At 46.1% G+C, this 15202-nt stretch overlaps 1 protein-coding gene across 2 annotated transcripts in view; it reads right to left on the bottom strand.

Moving 5' to 3' along the window:
- RRP8 (ribosomal RNA processing 8) overlaps positions 1-15202 on the bottom strand; it is a 290217-nt gene that overhangs the window by 107475 nt on the left and 167540 nt on the right. For both annotated transcript variants that reach the window (XM_069640472.1, XM_069640471.1), the window contains 2 exons: positions 8507-8636; positions 8047-8153 (listed from right to left, as the gene is read on the bottom strand). In XM_069640472.1, coding sequence (XP_069496573.1) covers positions 8047-8153; positions 8507-8636 — 237 coding nt within the window. The remainder of the gene's footprint in view (positions 1-8046; positions 8154-8506; positions 8637-15202) is intronic.

The raw sequence follows: 15202 nt of genomic DNA, 5'->3' as shown, positions 1-15202 counted from the left end.
GGCATAGTAGTTTCATTGGAGGACAGACATCTACAGGCAATGTGAAAACCATGTTTGTCGCATAGCTATCAGGATCATGGTTACATGTTCCTGGTGTAGCTTGTGGGCTTATCCTTTTGAGAAGAGGAGTTAAGGGGAAAAGCGTACACAAATTTCCCTGACCAGCTCATTTACTTTGCGTTTCCTTTGGATCTTGTCTGGGGATACCTGGGTGAATAGCCATGGCACTGTGCATTCTCTTGTGTAGCAAAGAGGTCTACAAAAGGAAATGGCCAGTTTGTGAAGACGTCATGCATGACGTCTGCATTTAACTGCCACTCCTGTTCTGACGGCAGTTCTGCCCTTCTGCTTAGTCCATCTGCCAGAGAATTGAGTTCCTCTGGAACATGTGCTAGGAGAAACATGTGTTTCAGTACCCACAGCCAAAGGTTCTGGGCTAGTTTGGACAGCGGTGGAGTGGGTGTCCCTCCTTGTTTGTTTAGAACATGGCTGTGGTACTGTCTGTTAGTATGAGCACTGACATTCTGTCACAACATTCGTGGTGGGACAAATGACAGTGCAGACTTGTATTAAAGAAAACTTGGTTTTATTGAACTTTAAGTTCAAAGGCAAAAAAAAATATTAAATAGGCTAGAAGGAACTTTTCCTCGCTGTTTTCTTTTTCCTCTCTCTCCTTCTCTAAAGTGACGGGGACTGGCAAAGCCTATTGAATTCTCCTCTCTAAGATCAGACTGATCAGTTTGTTTTCCTCCCACAGAAAAAGGGTTTTCTTGACTTCTGTTAATCTTCCTCTTTGAGGATTTGATATTTCCTTGGCCACAATTTGAATAATATATATATAATTCTGGTAAAAGTCTTTCTTGTTGCATGTACTTCGTTCCGACTTTCCCTTTCCTCCTCTCATTAAATGAGGTTTCAGAGTCTTAACTCGTATTATGGTTCATAACACATTCAGTGTGAATTAACGTGTCATCTTGCCTATTCCGCTTTACACAGGGGTTAATGAATGACTTCTGCGATACTTTTATCGTTAGAAGGGACTTCGGCTGACTTCTTTCGATGGTTCGCACGGTGACTAACGCTCCTGATCAAACATGTTACCCTCCGGCTTCCTCTCTTACATGGACGTGCTGTGGCCGTCTGTTTTGTTCGCTGCGAGAGCCCGATCTCAGCTCCGCACCCTCCTCGCAGCAGTCGGCTGTCAAAGTGGCCTGCCTCCATCAGCCGTCGGTCGCGGCTCTCAGAAGACGGACAGCACGCCCTCTTCTCAGCAGCAATGGGATTTGTCGAGGGTTGTATGAGAAGCTCCTCCTTCGGGTTGGTGGGGGTCAAGAGTGGATTCGTAGTACATGGCTCTCTGACAATCTCTGCCCCTGCAGCCGTCTGATCTCTGTTCATTCACATCGGTGTCTGTGTATATATCACAGCCTTCGTTTCCTCACTTTCACTTGTCAACTCAGCCAACGGGCTAACCTTTACACAACGTCTGATTTTTGTAACTCTTTATAACTTCATTTTGGCATGAAATATGCTAATACGCCTACTCGTAACAGGGCTCCTCCTCTTGCACAGCTGGTCCCTGTCAACAACAACCAAACGACCAGTATCTTAGAGAAAGGTACCTTCAAATCTGTATATGCACTTTCTATTCGCTGAATTGTCCATCAACCTCATTAAGGCCCACCCCCATGCATTCATCCTATTGCTCTCTGCTTGCCGTGATGCCTGGTGAAACTGGATTGACCCCCCTGGCTTTGACCCCCTTTCCTGGCTTCTACCTTTTCACACATTCCTACCATCTGTAGTCTGAAAGCTTGCAGAGCTTTGAAAACTGCTAGCAGTTCTAGAAGGTTGATTTGCTTTGTGGTTAACACTCGTGTCCACACATTTGTTGAAGAAAATGAGCTCCCCACCCTGACAATGATGAGTCTGTAGTATGAGTGGCCTTGATTGCGGGGGTGTTGAATGGCTTGCCCTTTAAAAGGTTTTCTTTTGTCCACCACTGAAGAGAGAACAAGAGGATGCGAAACCATCCGTAGATCATTGCATAGACTGCTAGCTTGTGACCATTGTTTTGTTAACCACTCTTGCATTGGACGCATGCACAACCGGGCATGTTGTACAAGGTAAATGCAGGGGGCCATCATTCCCAGTAGGTGCATGGCCTTTTGCACGGTTACCTGATGACTGACCATATATTGCGGGATTTGGAAAAGCATGTTTGCCCCATCTCATTGGAGGGGAAGACTAGGCCATCTTTTGTTTGAATTAGTGCCCCAAGAAATTGTTTTACCTGACTGGGCACTAAACTGGATTTTTTTTCTCGTTGATTGAGAAGCCCAATTCATAAAGCAGGTTGACTGAGTATTCTGCTGACAACTGCAGTGTGTCCCCTGTTATTAGCCAATCGTCTAGGTCAGGGTACACTGGAATGGATTGCCGCCACAGGTGTGCGGCTACCTCTGCAAGGACTTTTGCAAACATTCTTGGCACTGAGGTTCTGCAGAACGACAGCACTTTGAATTGGTAGTGTTTCCCACCTTGAATCTTAGGTATTTGCTGTGCGCACTGGCAACATAGAAATATGAAAGTATGCAGCTTTCATGTCCAATATCGCCATGTAATGCCCTTGTTTTAGCAGAGGGATTACTTCCTGCAGCGTTGTCATCATGGATTTTTGTGGCTTGACATAAGTGTTTGCAGGACGCATATCTTTTTTGGGAACAAGGAGGTACACTGAATAAATACCTTTGTTTTCCTCTAGAAGCGAATTGGCTCCATCGCTCCATTCTGTAGCAGAAGAATCTCTTCTTCTAAAATCAAGTTATCTTCTGGATATATTCTTCTTGATCGAGGAGGACGGTAGCAAGGTCGTTCCGGTAATTCTATTGCATATCCCTTGGCCACAGTGGTTAGCACCCACTGATCTGATGCCATCCCCGCCCATGCGTGGGTGAAAAGTTATGTCTGAACAGGAACGTGTGAGAAACCTGAGCGTGTCCTCACTTCTTTATCCCAATCAACCTCTGCTCAGGTGGCCTGGGAAGGGCCATCGCTCTTGGATCCCAACCCTTGGGGTGGAGATGCGAGGGAGGATCATGTGGGTAGGGGAGGTTTGGGGAATGGTAGGGGGACATCCCTTGGTGAAACTCAGTAGCCCCCATTTCCATTGCATGATGATCTCCAAGACCCAGCCGCATTTATGGGATATTGCTACCCTTTTCACTCTTCCAGAGATAATACCAGAATACATCATCAATACAGGAATACTAGGAAGAGGATGAAGAAGAAGAGGTCCACAGACGACAGTGTATCCCCACTTTTCTGTGTGAACCAATGTTACCCTCCCCCTACCTTTATAGACTGTTACAAACCATCTTCCCTCATTTTTCCCCCATTCAGACCATTCTAGTACTGGAACGAGGAAGAGACGACTAGGAGTAGTACACATTAAAATGCTATTTCTCCACTCCAGTACTGAGACAAGAAGGAGGCCTGAGGACTGTTGTGACGGTCAGGCATGTCACAAAAACTATGGTCGGGCAATGAGAATTAAGAGCTCACACCGCAACCTGATGAATGGTTGCAGGTATATAAAAGAGGAACACAGCAGCAGAGAAGAGAACCAGCTGGGCAGGAGAGCGTGGCAATCTGAGTTGGAGCAGGCAGCGTATGGGACGGTGAAAAGGACGCTAACTTCAGAGAAGCCAGAAAGACTCTGGATCGGCCGCGAGAGGGTCTGGAGTGGAGCCCAGTATGGTGGGTTCCCCATTGGGAGTGGGGAACACAGAGAAGCGGACAAACGCTGCTGGAAGGTCTGGAGGAAGCGAGCGCTGCTCGCCAAAGCTCCATGGTAGAGAGAGCAAGAACACAAGAGCGAAAACAGAGTACCTGGAGGAGCGCACACACACACCGGTGAGTGACAGGGAAGCAGCGTTCCAGGGGCATGGTGTGTTTAACGGCGGATGCCGGTGTAGTAATGGGCCTTTTAATCACTGTAACCAAAAGCAGGCCCACCCTTAAACAGTACGTACACAGGATTGGTTAAACATACAATGTAACCATATTCCCTTTAGTTCCCAAATTTTATTGGATACATTCATCTAAGCACCATCCTCTTTAACTTATAATTGCACGTTTCATATTTAGCGCTGCCTCTCCAAGGGCCAAGAAGGAAGCAACTGCGGTACTACTTTTCTCTGTTCCGCTGGGGATAGCTGAATTGCACCTCACCTGCCCACAAGCCCAGTCTCCCAAAAGCTTATGGCTGTGCCTTCATCGCCTAACCCAGAAGTGGAAGCCATCTTACTGCTGACTCCTCTGTGGCCATTGTACCCAATCTTCTTCATTTGGGGCGCTGAAGGGGTCTGTGCTGCAATTTTTTGCTCCGCTGAGTCAATGAACCTTCAAATCCGTAGATTAAAAGGTGGCAGGGTCCTCTCCAGTGTGGTCCATAGACAAATATCCAACAATTATCTTAACCTAGATGGTTATTAGAGAAACATCAGATACTGTCCCTTTAATGAACATAAAAGTTCAGTAGAAACATTTTCCCTTCCAGAGAAATAATATGGCCTAAAGTAATCTAGGCTTTATCCCTGCAAGAAATTTGAAAGCTCTGTGACACTAACTAGCTTGACAGCACAGCAGAAACAACCCATGAGCATGAGGAAAATGCACATTCACACTACGGTTTCATCACAGACCAGCAATATGAGGAGTAACTCTACACTGGGATACAGAGTAGAGACAACTCGGGCACAGAGAAAGCTTGTGCAAGCAGCCGTCTGAGCCGTGGCCATCAAACAAATTCTATACAAGATGACGGACATCTTTTTTTAAGTGCTCGGCTGCCACACCCATAAGGCAGTAATGCATGGAACTGCATACACCTTGAGGAGGGAAAAAGTAATCCACCTTAATCCAACAGCTATTACGGTAGGAAAACACAGATAACGTCACTACTCTTGGTACTGCCCATTAAAGAATCCTGATTTGTACAAGAATAGGGGGATGTGAATCAGGGGCTGGTGGGAGCTGGAGACAGACCTGTCCGAAAGAAGCGGAGGCGAGATGAACAGGCAGACTGGAGAAAGAAGTAAGAGTTTGAGACAGGGAGTTATTGTTTGAAGAATGCTCAGGAGGGCAAAGGGAGAACATTAGGTGACTGTTAGAGAAAGTAGCAAAGCCTTTGTAGAGTTTTGAAGAGGGGGTTAGTGGGGATTAGGAGAGAGGCGCGAACAAGAGTACCAAGGACTAGACCAAAGGTTAATTAAAAAAAAGGACAAATAGGAAAGTAAGCAAGAGGAACAGAGTTGGCGGTAAGACCGCAGGAGGTGGAAGGAATGAGAATCTGTCAGTTTTCTTGGCCAACACTAGCAACAAAGAGCAATGAGAAAATCAAAGCCTGTGAGGGAGAAATGTTGTGAAGGGAGGAGATGGAGAAAAGGAATAGCAAGTTAGTAGATGAAATGTTAAAGGGGGAATACAAGCAAGAGAAAGTGAGGAAAAAGGGAGAGTGGGAAGAGTGGTGGTGTAGTGGGAGTAGACACATTGGAAAGAAGTGTATATCAGTATTAGGAAGACATGGAGGTTTCTGAGCTAGGAGGTATTGGAGAGGAGGTGGTTTTGTGCTGGAATGAGGTACGGAGGTTGGAGATTTGTGTGGGAAAAGGAGGAATAGATCAATGAGGAGCAGGAACATGAGGCTGGGCAGGAGAAAGTGTTGAGCGTTATGAAAGAGGTTCTAGTTATTAATTAGGGGTTGGGGAGACAGACTATCATAGGGAGATTGGAAGCCCAGACAGGTTGTCTGTAGGGCAGGCAAGCATGGGAAGAATTGAGGAATAAGCACATTGTGGAATGTTGAGAAGCTACAGAAAGAGGGAGAGCCACAAGAAGGAAATGGGAGAAGCCAAAGAGAGGTCACCATAAGCACAAGAGCATTGCTAAGCATCAAGGAGAAGAGGCCATACTTGGGGTGACTAGGATCATGACCCTGAGACAGGGTGGTAGCCTAGAGGAGAAGCCACTAGCTAAGTTAGCCTTTTAAGCTTCTGACCGAGTAGATGCCACACCAGAGCCTTGCCTTTGCCCAAGCCCAAGCGTAACCTCATGGGAGAAAACAGATTACAGAAGGAGCAGCTCTTGTGAACATGCAAGAGGGCCTCACCAAAGCAAGTGCTTGGGCAAGAGACAAACAAGCAGAAAGATTAAGGAGGAAAGGTGGAGTTTCTTTCAACCATGGGATTATGCCCTTTTTGTTAACGCATAAGACATTTAGGAAACTGGACGGAGAACTGCTAATAACCCCTTGTCATGCAAACTGGAAAGGAGACCCTAGAGTGATGCTTGGCCCATACATGACTTAGGGCAGTAACCCAGGGAAGGGAACCATTGCAGGTATGTTTGGTCAGTTTAGGTGCCCTTTGCCTGAAAGCAAGAAACTAGTCTGACAACAAATATATCAATGTTAAGTTCACCATTTTACAGAGTGCTTAATAAATACACTTTACCTTGACCTTTTTGACTGTGGCCTGTTGGATGATCGAGGCTCACTGAGTGTCATAATTGCCAGCCAGACATGGCCGTCACATCTGGCGCCATCCCTTTGGTTACATAACAAATTGTAAACTCATTACTCTCCTAAACAGAAATGAGTAGATGAAATGAAGAAAGGGGAGCCTCAGTGCTTCACATATGCCAACCTCTTCCTAGGCCTATCTATTGAACCAAAAGAGGAAGTACATCTCAGGGTAGATGGTATTCATGTAGAAGTCTTGATATGGGAGAGGTGTACCAGCCAAACCATGTTTAGGCATTATGCTTAGCTAGACTGGGGGAGTGGGACGCTTCTTTAATATTTGAAGGCCATTTCTTAAAGCTGTAGTCTGCAGAGTTTGCACAAACCATTGGGAAGCCCACTCGTAATCTGTGCACAGCTGCTGTAAACTTAAGGCAATTCCAAATCCTGCTTGGGTATAAAAGAGCTAGTCTGGCAGCATGTTGGAAAGGTAAGAGACTGTTGGCGAGTGAGCGATGGGAGAGGTGAGAAGCACAGAGGGAGAAAGCAACGTATAGAGTGGAGGAGAGGATGAAGAACTTGTGGAGAGAGAGGATCAAAGACTGAGGAACAGAGGCAGAAAGGGGTGAAAAAGAACACCGGTGGAGACAGGAAGTGGTCTTAGGGAAAGCCAAAGAGAAGAAGGTGAACAACCTATTAGTGGAGAGGGACCAAGCAGGAGCCATTCAAGACCTGGTCTAGGCAGAGATTCCTACATTAGTGGACAAAGACCAAAGAGAAGTAAGAAATCAGGCAAGGGTAGGAGAGAACCCTTGGATACATCAAGTATAGAAAGTGGTGTTGTGAGAACACAAGGGAGGAACTGAAGCCACCTGCGGTCCATCAATCTATGCAGCGTCTGTGAACCGACATGTGTCAGACAGACTAAGGGCACAGGTTTGGGGTACCTGGTAGTAGAGTCCAGGACCACCAATGCGAAATCCATGTGACTCTACACCAGGGGTCTGCAACATTCGGCTCTACAGATGTTTTGGACTACAACCTCATGATCCCTTACCATTTGACTATACTAGGTAAGGCTCAGAGGTTGCAGTCCAAACCATCGGGGGAGCCAAAGGTTGCAGACCCCTGCCCTACACCACCCAAGAAAGAGTCAATTGGGAACAAAACATTCTAGAGACTGTGGGTGACTGACCCGCCTGGGCGGTCTTGAAATATCAAGCGAGACGAAAGGACTGAGGACTGCAGTGGATTTGGTCGGAAACCGGATTTCTTTTCATTGCATTTCCAACCCCCACCTTTATTGGGTTATTCAAAGCTAAGCCCTTCTTTTATGTCAAGAATTGGTATAGAGTCATCTGTTGATCACTCGGCCATTGGTGTACATAACATAAGGAAAATATGATATGATCACTGTGCTAGACTATAAAAAAACGAGAAAACATAGCACACAGAAACATGTTTAAGTTCTACGGTTTTGTTACTTGCTGTCTTAAAGCAAAATACAGGCATGCAAGCCTCACCCTTGTTTCAGAATTCGGTTTGCTTCTGCAAAAAAATCTCTCAAGTTGGTACCCATAAGTGCAAGGCAGAACACCGCAATATCCACAGAGCCATCCGGTAGAGGGACCTAAAAGAGAAAAGAAATGGAAGCAAGTTGAGGAGAAAACTCTGGAACAGAAGGGCCAACATTGGAAGAAACTAAATGGCACTAATAGAACAGTAATAATACAGCCAGCTAGATTACAAGTAGAGTAGAGACAAGGTAGGAGGGGCGAGTAACAGGCTGTGGAGGAAGGATCTGAGACAACTACACGAATACAAGAGTGTTGCCTGAGTGACATTCTGAACGTATGACAGAAGAGAGTGGGCAGTAAGTGAGAAGGAATGATCACAGTCTCCAATAGGCGCTTTACCCACAGCAAGTAAAGCAATGGACAGACGGACTTGCTTCTTAGAATCGCAGTGAAATGGTCTACGTACCTTAGCCATGTCACACACAGTCACATGCTCGTTGAGTGCCACCAGGTCAAAGGAGTGCACAGTGTTTCTAACACTGCGTGCAATTTTACAGTCTCCACACCCAAAATCTGCTACCACCAGTGATGCAGGCCTGAGAGGAGAGAAAGTGAAAGTATAGATGTAGCCTACAAGAAAACCCACATGCTTTCAACATCACCGATAACATCACATTTTAAAGTAAGGTAAATATATAGCATTTTCAAAAGTATCTGAAATGAAAGTTTACCATATAACATGGACGATATGGACAATGGCAATGTATATAGTGACACGGTTAACTCACAACTATACAATGGTGCCCGATGCTCGATCAATAAGCAGGGCATCCATGACACATCAGCAAAATAGGCTCCAATTGCTGTGGGAAATGTGTGATGCAGTCCCAGTTTTTATTACCCATTGTCCTGTATACAAACACCATACAGCACCAAACAAAATTCGTTGTGCAACCATCCCTCCTCGCACTGGGCAAAACTGAACCTCGTTTTTACTGCTCTTCTCAACTATTCCCACAAACCAAGGACTTTAATCAGTGAGTCAGGTTGAGCAAAGTTATGACTAAAGGTTTGATTAACACAGGAATACTGGACCCTTGCCCAACCCACCACCAACATCCTCTGCACTTAAAAGGGACGCATAGCATGCTTGGATATGAGCAAGAAGGCAGAGCAAAACTGGGCAATCCCCATCCCATCAAGTGTTCCTCATGCATCATAACCAGGGAGGGGCCAAGGCAGCTATGAAGCAAGCAATCATCGGCAGCACTATGCATGCAGAGTCCTTAGCAGTCTTAATATCCCTGGCCATCAGGGTAATGGCATGGAGCTCAATAAAAAGGGTAATCATTTCAGAGCTTCATAGAGCTGTATAAAACTTCCAGCCAACAGAAGTCACCCAAGTGCCCTTGCTTGTTACAGTCTGTGGTCACTGAGGCCTCCAACAAAATAAATTCATTGTTGGAAGTGAAAGCTTTTGGTGTCTGCTAACATTATTGTATTCTATTTTTACAAGAATGTTTTGACTTTTTTTTTAAAACCTCTGCACTTTCGCATTTCTTGATGCTGTGCCTAAGAGTTTAGGACATAGAGCCTCGAACCTTTACTAGCCGCGTTTCTTCGCCAGTGAAGCATGTCACAGGGAATCTCTGTGTAGAGTGCAATTTGTATATAATGATAAACAGCATCATGCTACTTCTTAACAATGGCTGCTCTTTATCCTGATGTCAATATGCAACATTCATTTTTACGGCCATGCTTCAACAACAAGATGCAGTTGTAAAGATGGAATGGTATCAAAAAGTAGACAGAGACAATAGATACAAGTTTCGAAAACCTTTAATTGGTATTTTGGTTGGGTTGGTAGAATTCCTAACTGGCCCCAACTCTAGAATGGGAGTAATCCCCGAGCATTAAACAAGTAACAAAACAAGTCCAAGTAAGTCTATTCAAAATAAAAAGGCCTATACTAAAATAAACCTAATCTAACCACCTTCTCAAAATGACAAAAGTGTTAAGGGAAGACAAAAGGACAATAGTGTCTCAAAAGAAATGTCAGGATGGCTTAAGCAACAACTCCCTTCCCCATGTTCAGCACCACAGGATCTTGAGTGTTTCTTAAAAAGGAAGGTGGATGGCACAGTTCTATCAGTCTTGCACACTTTGGCTTCCTGGTACAATTCAACAGTTCAGTCTTGGGCTTCAAGCTTCTTGTAGTTCAATCACTTCCTTAGGCTTCCTCCGCCTTGTCAAATACACAGTTCTACTTTTGGCCTTTAAATTCCCACAATTCAACACAGACTTCCCTCCGCCGGGCTCGAGCCTCCCTCTCTTTTCACATTCACTTTCTCACCTTATCACAGTTCTGCACAGGCTTCCCTCTGCCGGGCTCGACCCCATCTTCCCTTAGATGTCTTTTCACTGTCGAAGACTTCCGAAACTGCGAGGATTTTACGCAGCCCTCTGCATGACCACTTGGACCTCTCTTTAAACAATTCTACAATCAACAATCTTACTTATCTTGTAACACCAAGGCCTCTTGGTACTTGTAGATTGCCCTCAAAGTTCACATACTTTGCCCTCTTGGTATATTCAGAGTTCACATACTTTGCTTCTCACTTATTCAACTTTCTTTCAGGATCGCAGTTACTTCCTTGCTATTGGTTCACGTTGTAATATACTTCAACTCAGAACATTTCACAGAGACTTTGGAATGTACAATTTCGCCTCGCAGGACCACTCTGTTACTTTGTATCCTTTCTTTTTACAATTCATCAATTGTTCTTACCATTACGCGTTTTACTGGCACACAAGCAGCGTTCAACTTTTGGGTTACCGTTACTTTTACTTTAACACAAACTGGGCTTTTGTTCCTTCAATAATTCCCTGGTTGTGCTAACTGGTCTTCTTTCATCAACGCCTTTCATGCAGCAGTCGATGCCGTTACCAACGCCTCCTCTGCTCATTCCCAACTCTGCTGTTCATCCGGGAGGGTCGCAGGCTGCATCCAAACACCTTGAAGGTTTCTCTCTTCCGCTCACTCAGTTTGTCTTGGAACGCTTACGGCTTCCTGAAAATGTGGAATTCTCACATGGCTCTCTCTCGTTCTTCGCAACTGCCGATCAGCCCCTAGGCCTTCCAACTTCCATAGCCTGGTTTGCATCAATCCCGAAAGAGTTGTTCCTTTTTATACCCAGCCTCGCTCAGAGTGTGCCTGTATGCGCCCTCTTGTATCCTGACAGGGAGTGCTAATAAGTGGCAGGTGTGTATGGTTAGGATGACATGCCCGACTCTGCCTGGTCTCATTATAGGGACAGAGCCATTAATCTTTCTGGCCTCATTCCTCATCTTCCTTAGCTCAGTAGTTTGGTGAATGTAAAGTGGGGAGGAATTATGGGAGCTGTAGTTTGATATATTTTATTTATATCGTGCTCATACACAAGTGTTTCAGAGTGCGACTAAGCAAAGGGAGGGGAACAAGGGGAACAAAAAACAAACGATCTTACTAGGCCCAGGAACATTAAGAACATGCAAGTGCATGGAAAGGGGAAAAGGGGAAAGTGTGAGGAGGGGGGAGAAGTGGAAAGTGCAGAGGAGAGAACAGAATAAATAAGTGCACTAAATACAAAAATAAAGACAATGAAAGTGGAGTGCGGTCAGCCAGTGGCAAGTGCATGGTTAGTCAGATGGGGTATATCTGATAAGTACAGAGGGAAAAAAGGGGGCCTGTGTGGGTACAGATACAGAGCCCAGTGGAAGGGGAGGCCCGGAGGCAGTGCAGCAGGCAGGCAGGGTGAGCAGGTATCTGAGCCCGAAGGACAGAGGGTGGCCAGGTGCACAGTGCCTAGAGATAGCAGATCAGCAGGGGAGAAGAGGGGCAAAGGCAGAAGCAAAGAGAAAGGTCTTGAGGTGCTTCCGGAACAGGAACAGGAGATGGTTCCCCTCAAGTTTCAAGGTGGTCAGGAGGCTGTTCCAAAGGGAGGCCCCAGCCGAAGACAGATCTCCCCCCAGCTCATTTTTTTAGAAAAACAACTGTTTCCCATAAAATAAGCAGGGATAGGGGTTAGATGGGTAGTGGAAAAAGGGGGATACTAGGTCTCACCATCGGTGCCTTTCCCCCACTCCCCAAGGACCCCCTACCCAGGTGATGCTCCCTCACTTGTCCTCCCCAGATTCGGAATCCAAAAACAATGGCCTTTCCCTGGCCACCTGAGTACGGGATTCCCGGGGACTAGAGGTTGTGAAACACCCTCTGGATTTTCACACAGTCCAACAATGTAGGCAAATTCCAAAGCGAGCATTATGCTACACTTTCTTTACTTACAACTGTCATCAGGAAAAGAAAAATCAGCTATTACATTTCCCATCAAAACCTGCTGCGCTGAGAAACATTTTAAACTTTTCAAAAAGATGCTTAGTGTCTATCCCCCACTTGTCGGGGAGAGGGGGGGGGGGCTGACTGGCTGCTACTGGACATGCCCTCCCAACCCCGCTCGACACAGGGTGGTTGCCATAATCATGCAAGGTCGCTACATTCCAACTTCGCCAGGCAAACGCACAGGATGTGTATTAAGCCTTGAATCGCAGACATCCTTCACAAATACTCCACAGATCTGGTCTTGACTGCCTTGGCTTGGTCATCCTAAATCCAAAAGTAGCCAACGCCATATTTTAGCACATACATTTCTTCCACATGAGGAAACCAAATTTAGATGTTCACCTATTCAATGCAATAGCATCTCAAAGGGCACTTATGCTAAAGTGAAAAAGGAGTAAAGGTGGGCACCACCAATTTATAAGATAATTGTATTCAGTATGTAAAAGGATCCTTAATGTTAAAATCAATCAAACTTTCTTGCACAAAACAGGAAAAAATGCCTAGCACACGGATGAAACAATACGAAAAGGGATCAGGGATCATAATTGAGATGCTTTGGTCCATTACTAAGTTCAACAGATTCCTTTACAAAATCCCAATAGGTGAGATGACAAGACTCCGTATCACATGATGATAGTCAATGACTGCAGTTGTTAGCCCTGAAGACGGAGACCACTCCGAAATGCACTGGCTTTTTAAAAAAAAGATAAAATGAACAAGTTACTTACCAACTGGTAACATTCTTTCGACTGGATGTTACGCCACCGTCATCTTTGACATGTAATGTCCACAGCTCGTCTGCTTCGGAAATTTTTCGGCAGAGGGCGCCCTGCATGGGTGATGTCATCGGATGTTCTAAGTAGCACACACAGCGCCCATAGCCTCAGTTCATGTTTTTTCCCACCTCTCATCCTGAAGGCCATGTGGGCCCAACCAGTGTAGACTGCCTTCAGCCTTGTCGGAACGTAAGCTGCAAAAGCACAGGAAATTCTTCAGAGGGGTAGGCTGGGAGGGCGATGAGGAATACGTTGGAAGAACAGCCAGTCGAAAAAAATGTTACCAGTTGGTAAGTAGCTTGTTCTTCGAATGGATTGTGTCCTCCAACGTATTCCTCATCTTTGACAGACTCCCAAAGCTGTAACCAAAGGTGGAGGAGGGAGAAGAATTTAGATATACCCAATTAAATGGCAGAGTAAAGCACTGCCTTCCCAAAGGCCACATCCTGAATATGTGCAGTATCCAGGGAATAATGCTTAACAAACGTGTGGCTGGCAGACCATGTCGAAGTATCACAGATGTTCTTAACAGGAACACCCCTCTGTAGGGCTGTCGATGCAGCAATGCCCCTAGTGGAATGAGCCCCCAAGCCCTCAGGCGGGTCTTTTCCCGCAAGTCTATAGCACGCAGACATAGTGAGGATGATCCACCGAGACCAGGTCTGTTTAGAAACAGCTTGGCCCAGCCTGTGACCAGTGTAGCCCACAAAGAGCTGCTTGTCCACTCTGACCTTGGACAATCTGGAAAGATAGAAGCTTAACGCTCTCCCCGGATCTAACCTACGTAAGCCATTCCTCTTCCTTATTAGGATGTGGAGGAGGATAGAAGGCGGGTTGCACAACCTTCTGACTTAAGTAAAAGTCAGAGACTACCTCAGGGAGGAAGGAAGGACGTACTCTCAATATAACTCTGTCCTTGCAACTCGCTCACTCTTCTAGCAGATGTTACTGCAACCAAGTAAATAGTCTTCAAGGTCAACAACCTCAATGGACAGGAGTGCAAAGGTTCAAACGGAGCACCCATCAAAATCTTTAAGGCCAGATTAAGGTTCCAGACCGGCACCTGAAAAGGCGACGGCAGGAACACAGTCGTGAGTCCTTCAGAAACTGAGTGATCAGTGGAATCTTAAAACAAGAGCATTCTTCGGATGAGCGCCTAAATATGGACAGCGCTGCCAGGTAACCCTTAATGGCCCCCACGTGAAGACCCCTGTGTGCTAAAGAAAGCAAGAAGGAGAGAACCTCTGGAAATGAACACTAAAAAGGAGCAACATTCTGCCTCCTGCACCAGTTGTAAAACTTACGCCAACGGCAATGGTACAGGGATTTTGTTGCTGGAGGCCTGGCTGGAAGCAACACCTCCATTACGTCATCTGGAAGGTCCCAATCCCTATATCTCAACCTTTCAGAAACCATGCCTGATGGTTGAGACTCTGGATGGAGAATACAACCTCCTCTCACAAAAGAGAAGATCCACTCTTTGGGGAAGACCTATGGGAGGACAGATGGACATGCCTAGAAGGTCCTGGTACCACGCTCTCCTGGCTCAATCCGGAGCAATGAGGATCATGTGGGACCCGAACCTGCGTAACCTTCTTAGAACTTGGGGAATGACGGGGATCGGAGGAAAAGCATACAGAAGCGGGAATGACCAATCCACGATGAACGCGTCCCCTAGTGCTCCTCTCGGAGGAAATTTCCTTGAGCAGTACCTCTCGCACTTCCGGTTGGCACTGGTCGTGAACAGGTCCACCTGCGAGGTTCCCCAAAGGGCGAAGTTCTCCTGAAGGACTTTCTGAGCAATCTCCCACTCGTGGGAGACCCCGCTCTGCCTGCTCAGAGCGCCACCGCTGTGTTCTCCTCTCCGTCTAGATGCACCGCCGCTAGGGAGATTCCCTCTTAAATTGCCCAGAACCAGAGCTGCATCGCCTCTCTGCACAGTGGTAGTGACCCTACACCAACTCTTTTGTTGAGGTAATGCATGGCCACCGTCTCGTCCGTCATTATC

Source organism: Ambystoma mexicanum, chromosome 7q (assembly GCF_040938575.1).
Source record: "Ambystoma mexicanum isolate Mex_15411 chromosome 7q, UKY_AmexF1_1, whole genome shotgun sequence".
In the NCBI taxonomy this organism is placed as follows: domain Eukaryota; kingdom Metazoa; phylum Chordata; class Amphibia; order Caudata; family Ambystomatidae; genus Ambystoma; species Ambystoma mexicanum.
This window is presented reverse-complemented; position numbering and strand designations above follow the sequence as displayed.